This window comes from Trichomonas vaginalis, chromosome VI (assembly GCF_026262505.1).
Source record: "Trichomonas vaginalis G3 chromosome VI, whole genome shotgun sequence".
NCBI lineage: Eukaryota > Parabasalia > Trichomonadida > Trichomonadidae > Trichomonas > Trichomonas vaginalis.
Window position 1 is genome coordinate 16,489,865 of NC_067208.1, and position 24,649 is coordinate 16,514,513.

Below are 24,649 nucleotides of genomic sequence, written 5' to 3' on the forward strand. Positions count from 1 at the left end.
AGTAAAAAAAAATAATGCGAGTTCAGATTCTTGCACCTCTTAATGAAACAATTACTTTGAAAACCGAAAGCAAAGCGACAATTCTGAGTGCTAAGAGGACAATCTCGAAAATCACCATGATTCCGGTCGAATATCTCGAAATTTACCTCAATTCAACAAAACTCAATGATGAAGACATAATTGACGAAATATCATCCGACCAATCCACACCATTTATTTGTTCGATTTTCGATACTATGCCTAATGAAGATAACTCTGAAGTAGAAGTACCAGCAGATATTGATAATCGAATTCAACAACTTGTATGTTTAGGTTTTACAACACAAACGGCAGCTTGGACGCTTAGAAAATTTAAATATGATATTGCTAAAGCATTGAACTATATTACTTCCAATCCTACCCAAGCAAAGCCTGTTAAACATAACTTTAGGACATTGAATATAACCGAACCTGAAGAAACAGATATACAATATGATGATCTTAAAAAGGAGCATCCATTTCTTTTTGAACCAATTCCAAGCGATTCTCATATTAACGACTACATTAAAATATTAAATGAAACGTTACCTAAAGATATTTCACTTGATGTCTCGGCTCTCGTGAAAGCATTCATTGAAAACGATTACAACGTTTTTTCATTAGCTCACCAATTTCCTCAATTTCGTGTCGGATACCTTGAATACGTATTATACTGGGTTGTTAGAACAGTTACAGAAAGAATTTCTTCTCAAAATAGCTGGAGCATGGCTGAAAACAGATTCATTTTAGAAATGTCGGCTTTAGGTCATAATTTCAGAGAAATTGATGCAGTATTATTTGTTGAAGGTCGTAACAAGAGCGAAGATCACAGAAATACAATGCGTCGCACAATGAAAAGAACTTGGATTCTTCCGAGATTTTTGGAGCAGTTTCCATCATGTGCAAACAATCCTCCAGGTTATACTGATGAAGGCATTCCTTCTTACTTACCTCCACTAATGCCGCAAGTCGTTAAAAAGCCAAAAGTTCAAGATGAAGATAAAATTATAGAAGAAGTTCTTCAAAATAAGGAATATATCCCATACATCAAGAAAGAGATGGCTAAAATAGCCCAGAAACTTATGTCCGAACAGAAAGAACCGAAATTATCAGCAAATGAAGAAGATGACCAACAAGCGTTGTACTTAACTGATGAGCCACCACAGAAGTTTGATGAGCGCCATTCCAGATCCAACTGGCCAACAGACGAAGACCAACTTTTACTAAATAAATATTCCGAGGCCAAAGGATTGAAAGGAAACCGCTGGGAATATATCAGAAAATTCCTTCCAAGCAGATCCGAAAAGTCCATTTACTCGCATTACAGAATTTTGAAATACGAAATCAAATGCAACAAGAGACCAGAGCTGACAGTTCCACCTAACATTGCTGATGAAATCTTCCGTGAATCTACATATACAGAAGACCAAAAATCTTTTAGTGAATTAACCGAAATGATTGACATCATCGAAGCGATCCAAGTCTACTACGAATTGAATGGCAACTGGATTCTCATCTCAAGGAGAATGCCGCAATTCAAAGGTGGTTACATTGCTTATATTTTATATTATGTTTGTACAAGTCTTAAGAAGACAAGAAGGACAAAGACATGGTCTATGCAAGAGCTGCGCTTTTTGCTTGAGAAAAGAGTCGATGGACTTCCTGTTCAGGAAATTTCAGATTTATTAGCAAACAAAAGTCCAAAGCAAGTAGATACAAAGCGTACGCAGATATACACTACAATAAGAACCTCACCATATTTGAAGCAGTTTGCCGCTTTCTTCCAGAAGTGCGATAAAGAAGGAGCAACTTATGATGATAATGGTATACCATCCTATTTAGGACCTATGATTGAAAGGTTCAAATCCGAAATTCGTGTTATTGAATAAAAAATTGACAAATATGTTTGAGTTTTATTTCAACAAAAAGCATTTTTTTTTTTAATGCTTTCCCAACAAACTTCTATTGCATTTCATTGCTCTAAAACCTCATTAGTGTGCAATCATACCTAAAAATATTCATAATGTGCCCATATAGGTATAGATTAAATATTGAAAATCTTTCATTCTCAGACTTCAGCTCCAATTTTGCCAAGTATCACACTGATCGGAAGCAGGAAATATCTCTGTTTTGCAATATTTTAATCTCCACGAAATGGACAAACTGTTCTTCATGTTGTAGCAATTTATTCTAGCAAAGAAACAGTCGAACTTCTTTTCATTATGAATCAGATAACAAAAAAAACTCATCTTTCAAAATCTTAGATGTTATATAATGTTTCTAATAGAAATTGGAGACTAAGAAGTAGAATTTCTAAGCAATGTATTATAGTCTACAACATCTTTCATTATTAGGAGAAAATGAAGGGTAAAATAATTCTAATTAAATTGATTGGTGTATGCAATGAACTTGTTCAAAGAACGGATAACTGTTGAAGAAATATATTTTGAGATTTCTATAAATTTCTGCAATTCAAATAAAAAATGATTGGAAATATTGTGTCTAGCCATATGGTATAAATTATTGTAGACTTTTGAAATTTTGAAAGAATCAGCAAAGATTCACAAAACTAAAAATTCAGAGAAATGTATAAAATAGGTGGGAAAAACTTAATTATTTTTTTAATGAAATCCAACTTCAAAAAAAGAACCAGCATTATTCTTTCACATTATGTGAAATGAGAACTTCTGCAGTTGCTTTACTATTTTTCATTGTTGCAATATGAAGTGCTGTTTCACCAATTTTATTTTTTTCATTGACATTCGCACCATGTGAAATAAGAACTTCTGCAGTTTCTTTACTATTATTCCATGCTGTAATATGAAGTGCAGTTTCTCCACTTTTATTTTTTTCATTGACATTCGCACCATGTGAAATAAGAACTTCTGCAGTTTCTTTACTATTATTCCATGCTGCAATATGAAGTGCGGTTTCACCAATTTTATTTTTTTCATTGACATTCGCACCATGTGAAATAAGAACTTCTGCAGTTTCTTTACTATTATTCCATGCTGCAATATGAAGTGCGGTTTCTCCACCTTCATTTTTTTCATTGACATTCGCACCATGTGAAATGAGAACTTCTGCAGTTGCTTTACTATTTTTCATTGTTGCGATATGAAGTGCTGTTTCACCAATTTTATTTTTTTCATTGACATTCGCACCATGTGAAATAAGAACTTCTGCAGTTTCTTTACTATTATTCCATGCTGCTATATGAAGTGTGGTTTCACCATAGTCATTTTTTTATTGACATTCGCACCATGCGAAATAAGAACTTCTGTAATTTCTTTACTGTTTTCATGTGCTGCAATATGAAGTGCAGTTTCTCCGACTTTATTTTTTTCGTTGACATTCGCACCATTGGAAAGGAAGTATTCAATAAGGGATGAAATATTAAAAATCACTGAATACACAAAACATTTGTTTAGATCATTAGTTTGATCGAAATAAACTAAAAAGGATTCAAGATTATTGTAAAATCCACAGTATTTTAAATCGATCTCTATATTATATTCATTCATCAAGAATGTAACAAAATCAATGTTGTGTGAAATAATTGAATTTACCATGCATTTTTCATTTGGTTTTTGATATTTCAAACATTCACTCATAATCTCCGGATTTCCTCCTAGAAATGATAATTCAAGACATGTTTGAGTTATTGGTGATTTAAATTTCGATCTTAATAACTTGAAACAATCAACTGCTCCATGGTAACAACATAATTCAAGTAATGAATATCCTTTCTCTAATTCTGGATATAAATTGCTTTCAAGTGTTTGATTATCATTAAATCCTTCACTTTCAATGAAGACAATAAACTTTTCTTTATCATTATTCATAATTGCTCTGTAGATCGTATTTTCGATATGAATATCGAGATTTCCTAATTTAATTTTTTCAAAATCATCAGACTTGTCTAATTTAATTCCATATTCTTTATAAAATAGGAAGTTTGAAATAGGTTTAACATTGTTGGTCTTTTCTACATGAAATTCATCAGATATGAGTTTTGCAAGTATCAAATATGACTTTGTATAGCGATTATTATATGGAATGATATTTAAAATGTCTTTTATAATATTTTGTGGTGGATGTTTCTTTGAATCAATCAATTCTTCTTTGATTATTTTGTAAGTTGACTTTAATTCTTCTTCTGTTTCTGTTTTTAACTGATACAGCGTAGTATATGAATCAATATAGTATTTGTATATACTTCTCAATTTGTTGTACTTGTTATGAAGAACGTCTTGGTCGGACATTAAAAAGATATTTTTAAAGATCGGATATAAATTATGAATCTTGATTAAGTCAATAGATATGAAAAAGTCGATAGCAATAGAATTTTCATCAAGATAATTTTAGTATTCAAGATTTTTTTACCAATCATTCTGAATCGATTGATTCTTTGAATATGGATAAAGGGATATATTTAATTGATAAATTTATTTTCAAGACTGCCATAGAGGTCATTCCACTTGAGTTGATATACGTAGACAGGGGATAGAAATCTCAAAATGATATTGCACTCATATTTTATGTAGGTAATGTATATTGAAATCAATCAAGTGAAATATTTAGAGCTCCAACCTATAATATTAAATTTTATTTCAAATGCAACTTAAAATCGTGCATGAATGAGATTGGCAATATGTTTATATCTACATTAGTTGTTTTCTTCGATTTACTTGCTCAATCTTTTTCATTTTGTAAAAAAAAAATGAATAAGTATTAACACATTTGCGAACGTATGAGACTTTCGCAAGTGTGCAATCATAGTTTTCTCCAAATTAATATCAGTTTAAGTAAATGATGAATTGATATTTCTGTATTGATTGGGGCAAAGTCTCAAGAGCGGATCACTTTAATTTGTTTTAACTTGTAATTACAATTTCCCAAAGTTTGTATGCATATTGAATTCTTCGACCTAACAAATTTATAAAAACCTCTAGGTTTCATTCATTTAAAGTGGTCATAAATAAACAGTAATATTTTATATTGAAATAAACATCTTTTTTTATATAAATATAAACAAATACCCATCAATTCAAATTTTTGGGGTACCATTTTTTAATGAAATATTAATCACCAAAAGAATTTGAAGTGATTGGTATTCCAATATACTTCAAACATTTTTCTGAGCAAAGCTCAGAAAAAGTTTGAAGTATATTTCTAATTTTCGAGAATTCCTCGACGTTAAGTTAATGTATATGATAAGGAATCTATAATATGATTTTACTATAATCAATAATATGTAAAACCATTAAAAATCAGTAGAATACAATACATTCAAGAAAAGATAACTTTATAACAATTTCAATAATAAAAATAAATACATTCCTGAAAGAAATATAATATGATATAAACATTATGGAGTAGATCCAACGTATTGAGATAATTCTGCAACAGATGTATTGACGTCTTCACATAACTCAGAAACTTGTTGAACCTCTTTTGTCAATGCTTCAATAAATGATGAAATGTATTCTTTGTCATTAAATGAAGGATTCTGAAGTTTCTTGTTTAATGCAGCTAGTTGGACCTTCAAAGAAAGAGCTCTTGCTTGTTCTTTCATGTCATTATTAGACAACTCAACATTCCAGTTGCATGCAGCTAAATATCTCTTCTTTAGATGTTCTATTTCTTCATTTAAAAGTTTCACTTCTTCTGCAGCTTCATTTGGAGGATCTTTCATCATAGAATTCCTTGTTCTGTACAATCTTGAGTCAAATCTCATAATTAATGTTTCTAGTTCATTCATTTCGCTTTCAGATCTTCTTGGAACTGTTGTATCACAAATATTATCAAATTCTGTTCTGACTCTTCCTAATTTTTGAAGTAATTCTTCATCCCGAGGCATTGTCAGTGATTTAAGTGTGAATCTTTCAATAACTAATGCATCTTCGCAGTTCCTTTTTGTTGTATATTCTGCAATCTTTTCATCTAATTCAGATCTGAGTTGTTTCAGTCTCTTCTTTGATGTTTCTATTTTCGTGGGTTGATTCGAAAGAACTCCTGATTGAACTCTGTCTCTAATTGCAGATAAATTCAATAATTCAAAGCGTTCATCCAAATTTTGGGATAAAATTTTTGACAATTTTTGACGAAGTTCCTTATTTGTTTCGTAAAGTGGCAAATTGTCAGATTTTAATTGTTTTATCAATGTTTCATATTCGCATTCAAGTTCTTTATAAGTATCTGTTGTTGTTAGCATCTGATCATAAGCAACAATTAATTGGGACTTCAAGTTTTCGCTATCTGCAATTACTTCTTCTAATTCTTGTGTTTTTTCAACAGATTTCGGTTTTTCTTCAAGAGATTCTTTAAGAGAATCAATCTTTTTGAGTAATTCGGCTTTCTCTTGTTGTAGTGATTTGATTTTTTCATTTGTTTCTTGAAGATCTGTTTTTGCATTAATAAATTCTTTTTGTCGCTTTCCAAAGTTTTGTTTTGCTCTTTGTAATGAATTTTTTTCTTGTCCTAATGATTGCTGTGATGAAGCAATTTCGTTATTTAGTTGAATGATCGAGTTTTTTGAAATATTTAATCTTGATTTCAAAGATTGAATGGAATCATCGTCATTAGATGATTGTGATGCCTTTGCAGCAGATTGTTTTGTCTGTTTAGAAACAGGAATATCGACTTTGACGCTTACTTGAGGTGATTTTATTATTTCTTGAGGTGGAGGAACTGAATCTGCTCCAGAGATCATCTTCCTGAGCTCTTCGTAAATATCAGACAACTTGTTGTTTATTTGCTTGGAGCAGTTCTGGAGCTCTTTCATATCATTTAAAGCTTGAATTATTCCTCTTAAGTCAGCAGTTGCTTGTGTTGATATTGGCTTGGTTCCTAATGACGTATTACCGACAAGAGCTGGTTTGTATGTTGTTCCGATATCTTTTTGAGTTTGTTTTACTTTGGAAACAAATTTATCAACTTCTTCTTCAGAATACTGCGGATTATTGATTTTAATGTCGAAAATGGTTTCTGCGGTGCTCTCTAATTCATCAACAGTATCGAGTAATTTATCAAGAATTGAGGTTATTTGTTGATTATTTGCAGATTGATCGGAAAGGATATTATTGTGTGAATCGTTTATTACTGTCCTAAGAGATCTAAAGTATTTGAAGCAAACATTTCGAATTCTTGTTAATTGAGAATTAAATTCGCGAATAATCGATGAATCAATTGATTTCCAGTTTGTCCAGAAAGTGTTACACTTACTTTGATTAGTTTTGTATGTGTTTCCTTTTATTATCGTTTCACCAGTTGATTTTGTTAATCTAACGGATTTTATTATCTCTTGCAGTGAATTTTGAGGTATGGATCTTATCGCACCGATACTTTTCAGCAGATCTGAAAAGTAGTTTCCGTACTTAACAATACTCGGGCGGCCTTCTTCTGCTGAATACGCGTGTTTTGGGGAGTTTTCAAGCGTTTGGTTATTATTTTTTGGTTTGGAATCACTTCTCCTTGGTGAAATCTGATTCCATTTTGGTTTTGGACGTAGTGACGGTGAATTTGATAAGTTATTACGGCGCATTTAGAAAAATTGAGAATTTACGATTAAAAATGATTGAAAAGTTTGTCAGAATAAAATCTACAATAATGGCTATTTTATCTTATAAAATTGATTTTTTACTTCTTAAAATTTTTGAAACAAAAGTTCTTTGCTCCATGAAAAATCCAGATCCAATCAAAAATTTAAAACATTTCTTTATTTATCAGTTCGAAACTGCATAATTAGTATATATTGTTCTATTAAAAATATAATAATGCCATGATTATAGGTATTTTTACAAATTATTATAAAATTTCGATTTGAAGTCAAAGATCTATATAATAAATAGGAACTGATGTCAATATTCATTAATCTTTTTAAAAAATTTGACAAGTTGAACAATGTTGCACAGATCCATTTAACCCTTTCAAATATGAGTTTGTTTCCATTTGAACAATTTAAATTTGAAATCTCCAAAAATCCAGAATATAAATCCATTGTCAAGACGGACACAAATTGAATAGATGTCAACGAACACATTCTTGTTAAAGTTGGAGTACAAGCTCAAGTAATTCCACTTTCATCGTTTCCAGAAGCAATTTTAAAAGCTTCATTAAGTGGAAATAAGATAATTGTTTGTTTCAAAATCCCAATTTTTCCTCTATTTAATCTAAATGAATCTGAAGAAGAGTTTGAAGAAGAATATTATTAGTTTAAATATATATATATATATATATTCACGACGATAGCCATAATTATGGGGAGCTGCTCGGCGAGCACTTTATGACGCTTGCACCCTCGCGCTCGCAACGATAGAGAGTTAACTCTGAAAAATTTCTAACTTTGAATTTTTTTGAAAGAAAAGTTTTAAAAACAAAGAGGACTTTATCGATATAATATCATCAATTATACATGCTTTATTTAATTTAACAATAAAATACCACCTTTAAATACTGGTGTTACCTTCCATGCCGGCAATAGCGAGCACTTTACGATAGCGATTATTTTCCTCTCAATTCCTCTCGATTTAGCGAGCGAGCACTTTTTCCCTTAAATATATATAAGGTAGTCACAAAATCTAAGTAGTGAGGCTCTCAAAAATTGAACCGTACTCCATACAAAATTTGTGCACCCTCACTACTTAGATTTTGTGGCCTTCAATTGAGAGGTTAGTTTTGATAGAGCACGTTATAAAATTAAAAGGGAAAAATAAATAAAATTTAAACATTTAATTATATATAATGTAAGGAGTGTAATTCCAAATTTTTTAAAAACTATTCAAATTTGAGCATTTTTTTGGAAATAGTAAATCTAATATGTACATCTAATAACAACATGATTCATCACCTTTTCAAGCTCTGCAGTCAATTTTTTGAAATTTGATTGAAATAAATGTAGCAAAAATTACATTTCATTAGGGAATATATGAGTTTCTCTGGAAACAGGCTGATAAATTTTAAATTTTGTCCAATCAACATGAATGTATTGAGAAATTTGGATTGATTTTCTGGTAGAATCTGGAACAATTCAACCATGTATAAATGGATCATGTAATCATCATGAAATGTTAGTGTTAGAGTTCAAAAGAAACAGAATGAGTGGAAATCAAACACAATCTGAATAATTTTAAACGTATACAATTTTTAAGTTTGTATTTTGAATTCTACATATATGATTGTGTAATTCGTTCTTTCAAATTTTCGGATTCAGGCATGTTTTGATAAAATTCATTCCCAAAAACGTCAATTAACAATTAAATTTAGTGTATTTTAAATATATACGTATTATATTTTATAAATTATATTAAATTCGCAAAATTTTAAGTTTTAAACAAAAATAAAAAATGATCAAAATATGAAATTATGCATAGGATATTAAAATTTATATGTTAGTAATTTTTTTTGAATTGCTTTCAATTTTCATATTGAAATTTTTAAGATTTTTTTCTGAAATAATAAGCAAGAATATCAACCTAAATAATATTAAATTCCATGCGTTAATTTCCCCTCAAAAGTCATTGACCGCCTCTCAATCTAGATTTTGTGAGTACTTTATATATATATATAGCATATAAATCTATAGGCATATGAACCATTGCCAAACTATCTTTTAGAACAATGATTTATTCAAATGCATTTTTTAATTCAAATTTCATCAAATATATTAGCAAACCAATAAGACATGAAATATTCTTCAAAAAAGAAGTATTGATACATTTGGCTAGTAATAAAATTAAAAAACACAAAGTAATAAAAATCAACTTGCTTCTCAATGTCTTTGGTAATTTTTCATGCCAAACCAAATTAGAGGGTATGAAACTTTAAAAACCGAAATTTCTTGTCTGGGCTTTAGAGAGTACCATTTAAATATTAACAAAATGTTGAATCTATTATAACATTTGAATTTTATTCATCAATTATTATTTTGACACTTTACAAATATACTCGGGTCATTATTGATTTTGTAATTTAATCGTCGTCGTTATCGATTTTGTAATTTAATCGTTATCGTCTTTTTCTAAACGTGCATTTTTTGCTTTCGGAGCTATTGAACATACATTGGCCCTTACCAGCAATTGAAAACTATTTTTCATTATCAACAATTACATTACTCCGAGTTATTCATCAATCAATGAAAATCGATATATAGTCCATACTTCAATTTACAATATTGGCAAGTCCAATTTCACTTGGCATATTTAACTCATATAGAAAAACCAGTTGGAATCGGCAAAATTATCTTTAATTCCATACATAAGAAAAAAAAATTATAAAGTTCTTCAATAATAGCAAACTAATAGTTTAAATAGATTTACAAGTATCGCCCATCTACTTTTGATATAATTCACATATTAAATGTAGAAAACTGGTTTAAAATAAATATTTCAAAAGTTCGAAAACGATTTATGAAAAAATAATGTGATGACATTTACTAAATTTGCTCTGTATTAAAGTATCGATGATAGAAAGAGCATATTTTGTAAATATTTCAAAAATATTTAAGGACTTCGACTTTAGCATCACATAAATATGTTATTTTCTATATTAAAACGTAATTTTGGTGGTCTTAGAATAGAAAAATATGCAATATTCGTGGAGATAATGAGGGTTCTTAAACATGTTCTTAAAAATAAATAAAATAATACAAATCTTTATTCAATCTTTTGATATTGTTGGTCCTCTCTTTGTGAAAATACTTAACTTCAAAGAGTATTATGTTTTACCTAGTGATGACCTTAAGTTTGCAAAAACATAATAAAAGTAAAATAAAAAGATCGGATTTATCACAAAACTTTGAGTATTATAGGATTTAATATATTTTCTTAGTAGATTATATGATTTAGTTTCTTAAAATCTAAAGTATTTCTTGAGGAAAATATAAATTGAAATTCAAAAAGTAAAAAAAATGTAAACAAATCAAATTTTAAATGGACCAAATGTTGATTTTTCATTCGTTTTCTCATTATCGAAAAAAATTTGGAAAGCTAAGAAGTCAATAACAAGTTATATAATACAACAAAACCCACATCGGATATGTTTTCATCAAATAGTCTCCTAGATTTGTTATGAAATTAAAATATCATGATATTTTAAGGGCTTTTGATTTCAATATTAGAATTATTCAGTTATGTCGTGCTAATATCAATTGCTTTATACAATTAATCGTTTACAAGCTGCAAAAATCGAACAATAATTTGACTTTGTAAAAAAAGTGCGTCATTTTTATTCGTTATACTTACAAAATGTAAACATTACGAGAAACATTTACATTTGTAAATGTAACAAGTAAAGTTGTATCGCATAATTTGACTTTGTAAAAAAAGTGCGTCATTTTTATTCGTTATACTTACAAAATGTAAACATTACGAGAAACATTTACATTTGTAAATGTAACAAGTAAATACATCAGATTTAAATTGTAAATGTAGTTTATCTCTCTCATCTCCTTTTTAAAAGGTATTACATACATACGAACGCATGGGTCACTCAATAATTAGCGTGATAATAATTGAGGATAGACTGTAATCGTAATTTTATTTTTGGACTTATATTTCGACATTTTGAAGTCGCTTGAAAGTCTTGCAAATGATTAAATTTGGAAAATTTGACCTAAGTCTGCATTATTTTGATGACTTAAACAATTCTATAAATCTGTTTTCCTAAAAATTTAAAAAGATATAATTTCAATTTCCCTAAATTTATGTAATTCATATATCACCAAAATATTTGGACTGCATTTCGTTTGTCTGCACCTAATTAAAGTCTAAATACCAATTAATTTTGGAGTTGCATTGCTTTTAATGTAAAAATGCACGTTTAGAAAAAGACGATAACGATTAAATTACAAAATCGATAACGACGACGATTAAATTACAAAATCGATAACCTCTCAATATACTCTGACCCCATCAAACAAGTGTGGGATGCAATATTCCCCCTGGGGGACAAAACAACATCCTTATTTCATGTACTCTTAATATTGGTTCCACTTTCAATTTTCATAATTTAAAAATTCCACTTCCAATTTTCAGAATAAAAAAATTCCATTTTTTATTATTATTATTATTTCATGAGTGAAGAGTATAATGAGCTTATGAATAAGTACAAGGATTATATTGATCTTTCAGATGCAATATATAAGCTGAAAACGCTAGATGAGGATAAAATCAACGAACTCTACAAAGAAATCAAGAATCAATTTATCGAAAAAGGAATCATTTCAGCATCTCAGAATTTTAAAATGGTCGAAACTGCAATGAAATATAATAATCGTTACTTTAAATCATACTTTTTATTACTCCAAATGTTATCAAAAGAGTATAACCTTAACAAAGACAAATCACTAAACTGGTATCAACAATAATACAAACGTTTAAATATTGAATCAACAAATTCAATACTAAGAGCAATTATGAATTATGATATTGTAGAATTTATTCGATTGACAGAAATAGAAGGATTTGATCCAAATAAAAAAGTTACAAGTCTCTTTTATCCTACATCTAGTATTTCATTACTTGTATCATGTTGCTACTATGGTTCTGTTGCTTGTTTTAAATTTTTAATAACAAAATTCAAATTAGAAATAACTGAAGAATGTATTCAATGTGCATTTTTGGGTGGAAATCCAGACATAGTTAGTGCATGTTTGAAAGAGCTAAAAAACATATTTTTCTTGATGGATTTTGCAATTGCTTCACACAACATCGATTTTGTTTCTTTCATGATGAATGAATATAATATAAAATTCAAATTAATAGAATCTGGGAGATTCCACAATCTTCATGCATTTTTAGTTTATTATGATCAAACAAAAGATATTAACGGATGTATGGCAGCATCTTCTCTTTTTGACATCCCATCACTTTGTGAATATTTCATTTCGAAAGGAGCAGATATCAATGCAAGATGTAATGATAACACAGCTCTTCATTTGGCAGCAAAAAAAGATTGTAGCAAAGCAGCAGAATTTCTTATTTCAAAAGGCGCCAATATGGAGTTAATATGTCAAGATAGATACACTGCTCTTGATTTAGCAGCTGAAAATAATAGCGTTGAAACATTACGAATCCTACTTTTGCATGGTGCAAATATAAATTCAAAAACTGATAGTGGTAGGACTGCATTACATCATGCTGCTTCATTTAATAATAAAGAAGCAATCAACATTCTAATTTCATTTGGTGCTGATATCAATGCCAAAGATGATTTTGGATCAACTCCACAATTATCTTTTGACACTATTACACAAAAACAATGTCAAATATTTTGAGAAGCCAAATTTAAGAAAGTATACAAATGAAGACTCAAACAGCATTTTTTAATTTCCGCACTTTTTTGTCGACATAAATAATAATGTTATATAAATAATGAAAACATAAGATTTAAATAAGAATGTTGTTGATTTGAGACTTCAAAGATTTGATGTTGTTTTATATAAAATATTTTTTTTATTCAGATATATTTATATATAATTTGTTTAAACAAATGTCAAATTCTTAATCTTTTCAATCAATTCATCAATATTAATAACCTGAGGAGGATAACCAGCCGAATCCTGTGTTAGTTCCTGTGTGAATGCTGCGATTGCTGCAGGTTGGTAAGAAGGAGTTGCAGGCTGTCCTTGTTGCTGCAATTGCTGCTGTTGCTGATGTGCTTGCTGTGATGTCTGATTCTGGAAATCATTAACAGCATCATTGTAAAATTCAGAATATTCAACTTTACGCTTCATTTCTTCTTTAGAGTGGCCGTACGGAGGCAACAATGTGACGTATTCTTTGGAAACTTTAGGGAAATCAACAGAAAACTCATGTGTGCAATACGCTGTCATTATTAATTCATCGGGATCCAAAGGATACAAATCTCTGAAACGGTATCGATGCATGTAAGGAATGAAAGGATAAAGCATCTTAATTGTTTTCTGGATCTCATTCAAATGGTCAGGAGGAGCAACGTGTTCGAGTTCGAATTCGAAAAGTTTTTTAGATATCTTTAATATACTTTCTTCGCTTTCATCTCCTTTTGATTGTTGCAACAATAACCTTGTGTTTCTTATATCTCTTTGTCCGGCCATGAAATCAGCAGCTGCCAATGTGAGTTCCGTTGAATGGAATGTATCTAAACCATGCTGATAAAGTGACCACGCGATATCAGGATTAGAACACATTTTTGCGGCATTGATAATGAAATTTGGAGAAATCAAATCCAATCTGTCAGAAACTGTCTGCAAAGCTTCGTTTTCTCCTGACATAAGCATCACACATCTGAAATCTAATGTCATTGCCGCAGAAAGAACTGGCTCTTCCCGTTTCATTAGTTCGGAATAAATTTTTCTTGCGGCTTCGAAATTTCCTGATTTTACAAGTAAATCAGCACGTTCAAGTTCAAAAGCGGCATCGAACATGAACGTTTTCTGTGACAGTTCTAGGATGTTCTGGGAATCTTGCTCTCTGCCTGTTTGTTTAAGGAATTCCCAGTATTGCATCCAGACACTTTTTACCCACCAACATTCATTCAATGCGCGACGATATGAAAAATCGATCAAATCATTGTAGAATTTGTTATCGTCTTGGATGATTTGTTTCATTATCGTGCGCTCTGTGTTGATGTAGTCCATCCATGCACGGAATCGCTCGTTTTCGGATTTGACCATTTCCGGATTTTTGAAATTGAAATTGTCGGGGCCACGACGGTTTCTTCGGCATTTCTCTTCACAGGCGAATCTTTCTTTGCATTGGTCTTTGTTTTCTTTGAATTCTTGTGTCAATTGTAATAATTTGTCTTCTTTGTAGCCGGGGAGCTTCTCTTTGAACTGGCGGAGTGTGTTTTCGACACCTGGTGGATGGGATTTCTCTGTAAGAGCAACAATGACTTGGTCTAAGTATGAATCTCCTTTTTTGTGGAAATCGTTGTCGAAAAAGATCCTGACAACATTGCAGATGTCGATTTGATGCACACGCTCTTGGATACGAGTGATCATATGTAAATCTGGAGAGATTGCTGATACTTTTGAAAGGGCAGATTCTGGATTTGATAAATCTGACTGTTCATGGGCAAGTTTGAGCAGATCGTATGAATATTCGATGCCTGTACTTAACGCTTTAAGTAAATACGTGCAGATATCTACTGGATCTGTTAAACTTTTGATGTAATTAAGCCATTCGCTTGCAAAATCGATTGTAAAGCCAACACGACGTAAGCAAAGTGTTCGGTCTTTGTGTTTCTTCCAATGCTTAGGGTTTGTTGTGTAAACTAAGACTTTATTGAGATAATATTCAAATCTTGTATTGTCAATCTTCTCGATGTAGTCAAAACAGAAGTCGATAGCATCTGATGATGTAGGATGGAAGTATAAATGGCCGTCAATAAACCGGAAAATGACATTTGTTAAAAATGTCAAGTTTTGTGAGGAATCGAGCTGCTTAATGTCGTTTAAAATGGTGTATAATCTCTCAATTAGCTTTTCCCATGGATCAAAGTTAAATGGTTCTGTTTCTGTTTTAAGATAATATTCATAAATTTCTTGATTTTTGATTTTTTTAATATAACTACGAATCGGTTCGGAAAACATAAAAAGAGGAGCACCAAAAAACTCAATTTCGAATGGTGGACCTCCACCAGACAAGTATGAAGAATTTGCTCCATCAGTTTTCTTACAGATATGCCAGCCAGCACGTGTCAAGAAAGGTTGAGAGATTTCATTGTATTTTAGTGACATGGCAACTTTTGTGAAATTAGTATCGTATACTTCAATTGCACCCCAATTTAAGTCACCACGGTTCTCGGCTGATCCATCATCGGACCAAATATATGCAATTTCTTCAAATGTTTTCTCGCCACTGATAATTTTTTCGTAAAGTGATTTAATAATATTATATGCTTCTTGTTTAGTTTTTTCGATTGGTCGACCTAGTCGATTTGGGTTTCTGGAAACTGGGTGATTAGATTCTGTATGTTTAATTAAGATATGTGAGCATCGAAAGATTAATGGCCAAGGACCGTCATAACCTGGCGGAGGAGCAGGCCGTACCCATGAACATATCTTTTCTTTCTCATTTCTAAAGTAATATCTAGACCCGCTTAATGTTTTGACTTCAAATCCTGGTGGAAGAGAAGCCATTTTTTTGTTTATTTTTTTTTCTCTCTCTCTCAACAAAAATTAACACACTTAATTTTACTGTATTAATGTTATCGCATTATATCAAGTAATATAAATTTCATATTAACTTTTCGTTTGAGAAATTATAATTATAATTCATTTCAAAATTAGCGATAAGTTTCTAATTTAACTATGCGTATAGATAACTTAACCTCAAGATATAGTTTTGCCTAGTTAATCTTATATAAATATCAAAAATGGTGCAGAAATCAGTTTGTTTTCATAAAAATTGTAAACCATTGAAAAAATTCAAGTTTGAATGATTTTTCGAGAAATTACATACTTTTATTGATATGAATAAAATGAATAAGAATTGTTTTGAGAGGAAGTAAAATTTTGATTCACAAAATGTACAATCAAAAGACTAACTTCACAACTGATGAACTTATGCAGCCAATTCCAAAAGGTTCAACGTTCAATGGAATATTTACCAGAAGAGAAAAAACAAAACTTACCACTCATCAATTTTATCTTTACTCACAAGACGCAGAAAATCTTCTATTATCATCTACAAACATAGGACCAACGAGACATTTTGTAATATCTACTAGTGCTAATGAAATTAAAGAAGGCTCTGAATTCCATATTGCTTCATCTGAAATTTCAGGCTATACATATAACTTTACTGATGTTAATCATAAGCCAATCCTCGAAGTTACTTATAAATCATTCACAGAAAAGAAAACAGGAATTAGAAAATTAGAAATTAAAATGTTTAACAAAAATCATGAGCCAATTGAAGAAGAGAGTGAACAAGTAATACAACGAATGCCTCATAAGGTTAATAATCAATATTCTATGGTTTTCCCTTCAATTCCAATTTCAGGTATGTGTGGGAAACAGTCAGAAAAGAATTTAATACTTGAATACAAGGATGAAATATGTTTTATATTCGAAAAGACAGAAGAAGATGAATTTTATCTTGCAATTCGATATCCTTTAAACATTGTTCAAGGTTTTTGCATTGCACTCACAGCAATGTCGAAATTCGCTACTGAATAGTCACAACTTTACATAATTTCATATAAATAGAATGTATGTTAATAAAATCTCTTAAGAATTAAAAACTACTGTTATAAATACTAATAATGAACTTTTGATTTTATTTTGTCAATATCAAAAATTGAAAATTCGTTAAAAGCGAAAAATAATTTTTGAAATATATAATATTTATGATTAATATTAGATGCCTAAGAACCGGCAAGAAGTATCACTCTCATTTAAACTATACAATTTTATTTTGTCAATATCAAAAATTGAAAATTCGTTAAAAGCGAAAAATAATTTTTGAAATATATAATATTTATGATTAATATTAGATGCCTAAGAACCGGCAAGAAGTATCACTCTCATTTAAACTATATAATATTTATGAAATACCATAATTTACAAAATATAACATTAACAGAGTCTTTATTCAATAATATTTCTTGATTATATAGTGGTATTCCTTTATTCTAATGAGCACATATATCTAAAAACGAATTAATCATATCTCATACTTTATCTAGTTTTTCTGCTTTCTAACTTTGAGAGACTATATGATTTTATGGAAAATTTGAGTGTCTATATTATGCCATCTGAAGAGCTTTAGAAAAAAATGCCTTTATCATTAAGTATTCAAAAAGACTTGTGCGAATGGGGAATAAATTGTCATTAGATGAATGAACGAGTGAATTCTTGGGAAAGATAATATTAGATACCACAAAAATTGTTCAATTGGAGCCTTTAAAAAAATAAAATATTCATGATTTTTGTTTTATAAATTCAATAGTAACAATAGATAATATTACAATAGTATATCAGTGAAATAGCCGAATTACACAGATGTTTCAATCTTTTTGAAAGTTGAAGGATCTTGGCGGCAAAATGGACAAGTTTTGTTCTCTTCGTACCATCTAGACAAGCATTTGTCACAAAATCCTGTATGACCACAAGGGAAAATTATACAATTTGCTTCATTATCGTTGCAAATTGTACAAAGTCCATGAGAATCTTCGCTAAATCCTGATGTAACGCCAATTATTGGGAACCTGCATAGAGGGCATGATTCCTTGTTCTTCAAAGCCTTTTGTCCGCAGCTCATGCAGTAAATACAATGGCCACAATCCTGGAAATAGCAATCGCGTGGTCCTTCTTGGCACTTTATGCATTTATTTGAAGACTGCGGTAGTAATGGATCGCATGGGATATGTAATCTGTCGGCTTCTTCTTGGATATTCGTTGCTGGTGGGCATTCTCCATTTCCTTCGAATACGTATAATCTGCTTGTCTGTCCATCGTAAGGCTGAACATGTTTTGAGACCCTATTATTCTTTACAGATGCAGATCCTTTGTATCGAAGTTGACAAATCGCTTTTGTGACTCCATTGAACGTATTTTCTACTGCATCAATTTTTCCTCCACTGTAAACAAGTAGGCCATAAGGATAATTACCATCAATTTCATTAGATTTGAAAACAACATTTGAAGAATTATAAGATTCGCATGCTGATATCATGCAATTCAAGATCTTGTTATGATTTATTATGATATCTGTCGTATCTGAAACGCTGATTCCGCATTCTCCGACAATATCAATTGTATTATCTTGGAAAAGGACTTGTTTGGAACCTCTAAAGCATATACCTGATTTATCCATGTTCCTTATATAATTTCCGGTTATTTGGCCGACACATCCATATAATAAAGCAATACTTGGGAATTGGCAGTCTGTAATTGTGTTATTTGTAATGAGTGCTCTAGAGCTATCACTTATATAAGCTCCATTTCCATTGATATTCTTTATTTCGTTATGATCAATTTCAATTTTTGAAGCAGCACAGGAAATAGCTGAAGATTCAATGTTATCAAAGAAGCAATCTTTTAGTGTTATGGCTTTGCACTTCACAAATGTAATTCCGTTTTGTTTTAAGTTGGAAAATTTTGTTCTTTCAACAATGTATTGGCAATTCATTGCATAAATGGATGGATATTGAATATCTGTTAATTCTGAATCTGTAATCTGAACAACGCTATTTTCTTGTGAATAAATTCCGTTTTGTCTCGAATCTTTCACCGTAGTTTTCTCCATAATGAGTTTTGAGCTGGAAACATTAATAAGTGTACAATTGCTATCTTGTATCGTGTCTTTTTTCAATAAAACTTGAGAGTTGTGTAAAATATTAATTGAAACTTTTTCGTTGCAATGGATTTCGCTATCTTTAATTAAAACTGTTGATCTCTGTATTTCTATTAGAGCATATTCTTGGCAGTCATCCATTGTTATATTGCATTGCTGAATCATTATGAAAGGAGACGATTCTATTATTAGCGGACTTTCAATTTTGAGATTGTTTAAAACTGCTGTTACTTTTCTACATTTAATGGAGTTACATTTAATTGATTTTCTCTCCGATTTGCAAATCAAAGTTTCATTATCTCGAAAATTTATGCCTTTTAGTTCTAAAACTAAATCATCTAATAGTACATATTCATTTTCTTGAACGCCACGCGTAAGTATGTTTGGATAAAGTTCAACAAGCTCGGATAGTAATTGATATTCCATTTTGAAAACATTTTTTGAATAATTTACATTCAATAAAAAAACAGAAAAATTTGACATAATTTTAATTTTTCTAATTCCACAGATTTGCTGCGATAAAATTGTAAAGGAACTAATTTAAGTTGTGGCATTTTTCAAAACTAGTCGCATAGGAAATAATTTCTTTTCATAATGATTAAAAGAATGCTGGTATGTCCATACAGCTGCACACAAAATGTCTATAATTGATTTAAATGAAATTTGAGGAAATCATAGATTATTTCTTAAATACAAAACATTTTTAAATCTAGAAGTTCTTAGAAAGATTAATGATGGAAATTCCTGAGTATATCAACAAATACTATATCATACTGTCTCCGTTCTGTAAATTATTTCACATTAAACTTAATAATTCGATCAACAAAAGGATTCTCTTAATAATGCCAAAATGAGATCTCTGTATGTTAATTATAAGTTAGAATGTTCATATTTCAGGATATTTTAAATAAATTAGCTCTTGAATATAAAAATTGAATTTTTCTTTTAAATAATATTTGAGTTTTCTGTAATAAAATACATATAACATATGAATTATTTGTATTTTACCGATTTTATTTTTTAAGTTTCGAAGTAAATTATCATGCAAAAACGATTTGAATATAAAAATTTCATGAATATTATAATTTTATGAAAACTTGAATCATTAATCTTCATGTTTTAGACTCCATTTCTTTGATTTTTAAATTTATTAGAAAAATTCATTTTTACAATACTGTCATGCAAACTATTCTAGACTTCGTATTTACGATTTCTTCACTCATATTCTCATATTGATAATGGTGGGCTGTTGTTACTTGGTTTTCAAACGCTATGCACAGTATGAGTTATGAGCCGAAATGCATGATTGTCTATTTGGGGTGTGACTGCCTGAATTTTCCTCAATTTCATTTATTTTTATAAAATTTTGCAATTTTTTTTGGCGAATTTTTGAGCAAATTTGATGGATTCGAAAGAAATGAAGAATTTTCTTCATAGTGTGTCAAAGCCTAACCATCATTCCAATGTTAAAGCCAGAATTCAAAAGGAATTAACAGAAATTAAGAAACAATTTTTAAAAGAAGATAACACTTCATCGACTGTTCTCCTTCCTATTGCAAAATTAGCCTTTCTCACTATTGTTGGTGTTAATGTTGACTTCGAAGCTAAAGAAATTATGCGTTGATTAAATTCTCATCGACTATCTAATGTAAGAATCGGATATTTAGCAGCTTCATTAATATTTTCACAGACTACATCATCATTTAAATTGATTATTCCTGTCGCAAAACAACATTTGATGAGCAAGTATCTCTTGCAATATTTAGTAGAACTGGTGAAACATTGAAGATCCGTGAGGCCTATTCATATCTTATGGTTCTTAACGAGTTAATGAGCTTGATTGCCATGGTTCCTTTAACATATGATTCAATGGTCCTTTGTGCGCAAACAATTGCACGCCATTTGAAGACTAAAAGGGTCAACGTTCTCAGTTTCGCTATAGATACATTGCTACATATTGTTAAAACGACACATCAACTTGCGTCGAGTATTCAGAGCTCTCTGTCCGATTTATTTTCAGCCATGAGATGCACTGATATCAATGTCTCCAAATTGTCCATTAATTTGATGGAAAAAATGTCTAATGAACAAAATTACAAAGAAATGACCGAAGAATTCATGTCTTACATCCAAGCCGCACCTCTTGATGTCAGGAAAGTCCTTTGCTGCACAGTTCCTAAGATATTAAGCATCGAAACAGCAGATCCAGAGTTTTTTGTTTTGACAAATATCAATTTGATGAAAATTGCCGGCAAATTCACGGATGATTCAATATGGCAGACCACTGCAGATAAATGTGAAGAAATAGAGCCATTAATTGAAAACATTATCGAAGATTTGATTGACTTTATCAAAAAGACACCAGAACCATCTGTATCATTAATGAAATTAACCATTTTCTTATGTGGAAAATATGTTAATACCAAACCAATCCCAATTATTGAATTATTTGTTAGTCGGTTTGGATCTCAAGATTCTCTTGTCCAATCAATGATCATTACCATGATCACTAGGATCACGACAAGATGTGTTGACATTTACGATGCAACAATTAAATTTTTATCTAAGAATCTTCGACACCCGAATCCAGAAGTTTCACAAAGAGCCTCTGAATGCTTTATTACATTACAGACAACACCATTATCTAAGTCTATATTTGAATCAATGCCAAAGGACTTCTCCGAGAAAGATTTAAATGATATGTTGAATTTATTAAAGGTCAATGTTCCTTCAAACTTCGAAATTGACCAAGTAATGCATCATGAAGAAGACGAAGACAGATCAAAACAGGAAGAATTGCTCATTAGAAGATTCATTTTAACCAACGAAGGCGTTTTATATTTAGATCATTTTATTCATGTATCAGGGAAGCTTAAATACGGTAGTGATAAGATGAGCAATGTTGCACAGATCCATTTAACCCTTTCAAATATGAGTTTGTTTCCATTTGAACAATTTAAATTTGAAATCTCCAAAAATCCAGAATATAAATCCATTGTCAAGACGGACACAAATTGTATAGATGTCAACGAACACATTCTTGTTAAAGTTGGAGTACAAGCTCAAGTAATTCCACTTTCATCGTTTCCAGAAGCAATTTTAATAGCTTCATTAAGTGGAAATAAGATAATTGTTTGTTTCAAAATCCCAATTTTTCCTCCATTTAATCTAACTGAATCTGAAGAAGATTTTGAAGAAGAAGAGTATTTGAATGACGAAGAAAATTATTAGTTTATATTATTATTTTTTGTATATGTTATATTAAATGTTTGTTTGAATTCTCAATTTTGCTTCTATATGTAAAAAATATATTTCATTATCAAAACGTTGAAGTCATATTAACAACTTTATTATTTAAGGGTGCGCTTACTACTTTCTGACATGCTCCTATAATATCAATATATCTTTATTGTGATTGCAAAAAAGTATAACAGTAATATAAGGTACTAAGTAGTGATTTAAAATAACTTCTTCCCGAACAAAGTTAATGACTTTTTACCTTAGAAAATTTGGATAAAAATCTAGAATTGAGGGAATGTCAGAAAGTGGTAAGTGCACCCTTAATACTTATAATTGACATCTATAATATTATTTTTTAAATCTTATGATTCGTATCGACATCATTATAATTTAATCTTTTGCATTGCACTTCTTTTAAGTCTCGAAATGTAAAATATTCATTTATTCTCATATGACACAGTCTACAGTTATGATGTTTAAAGAGAATGGTCATTAATACTAAATATCAGTTGTCAAGTAGTAAAATATTCACCATTTATTTATTGAAACAGAAGTTCAACAACCAAAAGAAAAATCTTAAAATTAATATAATTGTGGAGTTGTACCATAATCATCTTTGGCATTGACATCTGCACCAAATGAAATTAGAATGTCGATTGCTTCTCTTTTATTAAATGAAGCAGCATGATGTAATGCAGACCTACCACCATCAGCTTTTGAATTCATATTCGCACCATGTAAAAGTAGGATTCGTAATGTTTCAACACTATTATTTTGAGCTGCTAAATCAAGAGCAGTGTTTCTATCATAATATTTTAACTCCATATTGGCGCCTTTTGAAATAAGAAAATTTGCTGCTTTGCTACAATCTTTTTTTGCTGCCAAATGAAGAGCTGTGTTATCATTACATCTTGCATTGATATCTGCTCCTTTCGAAATGAAATATTCACAAAGTGATGGGATGTCAAAAAGAGAAGATGCTGCCATACATCCGTTAATATCTTTTGTTTGATCATAATAAACTAAAAATGCATGAAGATTGTGGAATCTCCCAGATTCTATTAATTTGAATTTTATATTATATTCATTCATCATGAAAGAAACAAAATCAATGTTGTGTGAAGCAATTGCAAAATCCATCAAGAAAAATATGTTTTTTAGCTCTTTCAAACATGCACTAACTATGTCTGGATTTCCACCCAAAAATGCACATTGAATACATTCTTCAGTTATTTCTAATTTGAATTTTGTTATTAAAAATTTAAAACAAGCAACAGAACCATAATAGCAACATAATTCAACTAATGAAAGACTAGATATAGGATAAAAGCAGCTCATAACTTTTTTATTTGGATCAAATCCTTCTATTGCTGTCAATCGAATAAATTCTACAATATCATAATTCATAATTGCTCTTAGTATTGAATTTGTTGATTCAATATTTAAACGTTTGTATTATTGTTGATACCAGTTTAGTGATTTGTCTTTGTTAAGGTTATACTCTTTTGATAACATTTGGAGTAATAAAAAGTATGATTTAAAGTAACGATTATTATATTTCATTGCAGTTTCGACCATTTTAAAATTCTGAGATGCTGAAATGATTCCTTTTTCGATAAATTGATTCTTGATTTCTTTGTAGAGTTCGTTGATTTTATCCTCATCTAGCGTTTTCAGCTTATATATTGCATCTGTAAGATCAATATAATCCTTGTACTTATTCATAAGCTCATTATACTCTTCACTCATGAAATAATAATAATAATAAAATATGGAATTTTTTTTATTCTGAAAATTGAAAGTGGAATTTTTAAAAATTTGAAATTTCTTAAGGAGGTTCTCCGACCAAACCGCTTGTATCATCAATCAGCTCCCATTTTGTGCAAAGCCTATGCTTTTTTTCATCTCGAAAACAAAAAATTTCGAAAAAAAATACAACTTGGGTTCATTTAAACCCATTGTCCAAGTCAATCATTTGTGCGAAGTCTCGGGCTCGGATTCTAACTTTTTGGTCGGCATTAAATCTCATTGCGAATAAATTATACTGAAACCTTAGTATTTGACCAGAAGATATTCACAACAATCGAGTGTGCATGAAAAGTTACTAA

General features: G+C 30.3%; 11 protein-coding genes across 11 annotated transcripts, besides 4 other annotated features; 5 read left to right on the top strand and 6 right to left on the bottom strand.

The window, feature by feature from the left end:
• Positions 1 to 3: 3 nt before the first annotated feature.
• TVAGG3_0876930 (uncharacterized protein) lies at positions 4 to 1,919 on the top strand (the record flags this gene model as incomplete). The annotated part of the gene is made up of 1 exon (XM_001315172.1): positions 15 to 1,907. The coding sequence occupies one exon, from the start codon at positions 15 to 17 to the stop codon at positions 1,905 to 1,907; it is 1,893 nt and encodes a 630-aa protein (XP_001315207.1).
• A 754-nt stretch (positions 1,920 to 2,673) lies between these two features.
• TVAGG3_0876940 (cyclin-dependent kinase inhibitor 2C-related family) lies at positions 2,674 to 3,126 on the bottom strand (the record flags this gene model as incomplete). Its single annotated transcript, XM_001315173.1, has 1 exon — positions 2,674 to 3,126. The coding sequence occupies one exon, from the start codon at positions 3,124 to 3,126 to the stop codon at positions 2,674 to 2,676; it is 453 nt and encodes a 150-aa protein (XP_001315208.1).
• A 443-nt stretch (positions 3,127 to 3,569) lies between these two features.
• On the bottom strand, positions 3,570 to 4,283 carry TVAGG3_0876950 (protein of unknown function (DUF3447); the record flags this gene model as incomplete). Its single annotated transcript, XM_001315174.2, has 1 exon — positions 3,570 to 4,283. A coding segment is annotated over one exon (714 nt), but the record flags the coding sequence as incomplete, so codon positions are not given.
• A 961-nt stretch (positions 4,284 to 5,244) lies between these two features.
• TVAGG3_0876960 (uncharacterized protein) lies at positions 5,245 to 7,564 on the bottom strand (the record flags this gene model as incomplete). Its single annotated transcript, XM_001315175.1, has 1 exon — positions 5,390 to 7,564. The coding sequence occupies one exon, from the start codon at positions 7,562 to 7,564 to the stop codon at positions 5,390 to 5,392; it is 2,175 nt and encodes a 724-aa protein (XP_001315210.1).
• Positions 7,565 to 9,968: 2,404 nt separating this feature from the next.
• Positions 9,969 to 10,186: a mobile genetic element.
• Positions 10,187 to 11,701: 1,515 nt separating this feature from the next.
• Positions 11,702 to 11,908: a mobile genetic element.
• A 525-nt stretch (positions 11,909 to 12,433) lies between these two features.
• On the top strand, positions 12,434 to 13,294 carry TVAGG3_0876990 (protein ubiquitination; the record flags this gene model as incomplete). The annotated part of the gene is made up of 1 exon (XM_001315176.1): positions 12,434 to 13,294. The coding sequence occupies one exon, from the start codon at positions 12,434 to 12,436 to the stop codon at positions 13,292 to 13,294; it is 861 nt and encodes a 286-aa protein (XP_001315211.1).
• Positions 13,295 to 13,501: 207 nt separating this feature from the next.
• TVAGG3_0877000 (positive regulation of chromatin silencing at rDNA) lies at positions 13,502 to 16,141 on the bottom strand (the record flags this gene model as incomplete). The annotated part of the gene is made up of 1 exon (XM_001315177.1): positions 13,502 to 16,141. The coding sequence occupies one exon, from the start codon at positions 16,139 to 16,141 to the stop codon at positions 13,502 to 13,504; it is 2,640 nt and encodes an 879-aa protein (XP_001315212.1).
• Positions 16,142 to 16,525: 384 nt separating this feature from the next.
• On the top strand, positions 16,526 to 17,514 carry TVAGG3_0877010 (tubby c-terminal domain-like family; the record flags this gene model as incomplete). The annotated part of the gene is made up of 1 exon (XM_001315178.1): positions 16,529 to 17,182. One exon carries the CDS (start codon positions 16,529 to 16,531, stop codon positions 17,180 to 17,182), a length of 654 nt encoding a protein of 217 aa, XP_001315213.1.
• A 140-nt stretch (positions 17,515 to 17,654) lies between these two features.
• On the bottom strand, positions 17,655 to 19,727 carry TVAGG3_0877020 (protein ubiquitination; the record flags this gene model as incomplete). Its single annotated transcript, XM_001315179.1, has 1 exon — positions 18,000 to 19,727. One exon carries the CDS (start codon positions 19,725 to 19,727, stop codon positions 18,000 to 18,002), a length of 1,728 nt encoding a protein of 575 aa, XP_001315214.1.
• Positions 19,728 to 20,703: 976 nt separating this feature from the next.
• Positions 20,704 to 20,925, top strand: TVAGG3_0877040 (clathrin adaptor protein; the record flags this gene model as incomplete). The annotated part of the gene is made up of 1 exon (XM_001315180.1): positions 20,704 to 20,925. The coding sequence occupies one exon, from the start codon at positions 20,704 to 20,706 to the stop codon at positions 20,923 to 20,925; it is 222 nt and encodes a 73-aa protein (XP_001315215.1).
• A 188-nt stretch (positions 20,926 to 21,113) lies between these two features.
• Positions 21,114 to 22,532, top strand: TVAGG3_0877030 (clathrin adaptor protein; the record flags this gene model as incomplete). The annotated part of the gene is made up of 1 exon (XM_001315181.1): positions 21,114 to 22,532. One exon carries the CDS (start codon positions 21,114 to 21,116, stop codon positions 22,530 to 22,532), a length of 1,419 nt encoding a protein of 472 aa, XP_001315216.1.
• Positions 22,533 to 22,655: 123 nt separating this feature from the next.
• Positions 22,656 to 22,688: a mobile genetic element.
• Positions 22,657 to 22,865: a mobile genetic element.
• A 258-nt stretch (positions 22,866 to 23,123) lies between these two features.
• Positions 23,124 to 23,681, bottom strand: TVAGG3_0877070 (protein ubiquitination; the record flags this gene model as incomplete). The annotated part of the gene is made up of 1 exon (XM_001315182.1): positions 23,124 to 23,681. The coding sequence occupies one exon, from the start codon at positions 23,679 to 23,681 to the stop codon at positions 23,124 to 23,126; it is 558 nt and encodes a 185-aa protein (XP_001315217.1).
• Positions 23,682 to 24,649: the final 968 nt, after the last annotated feature.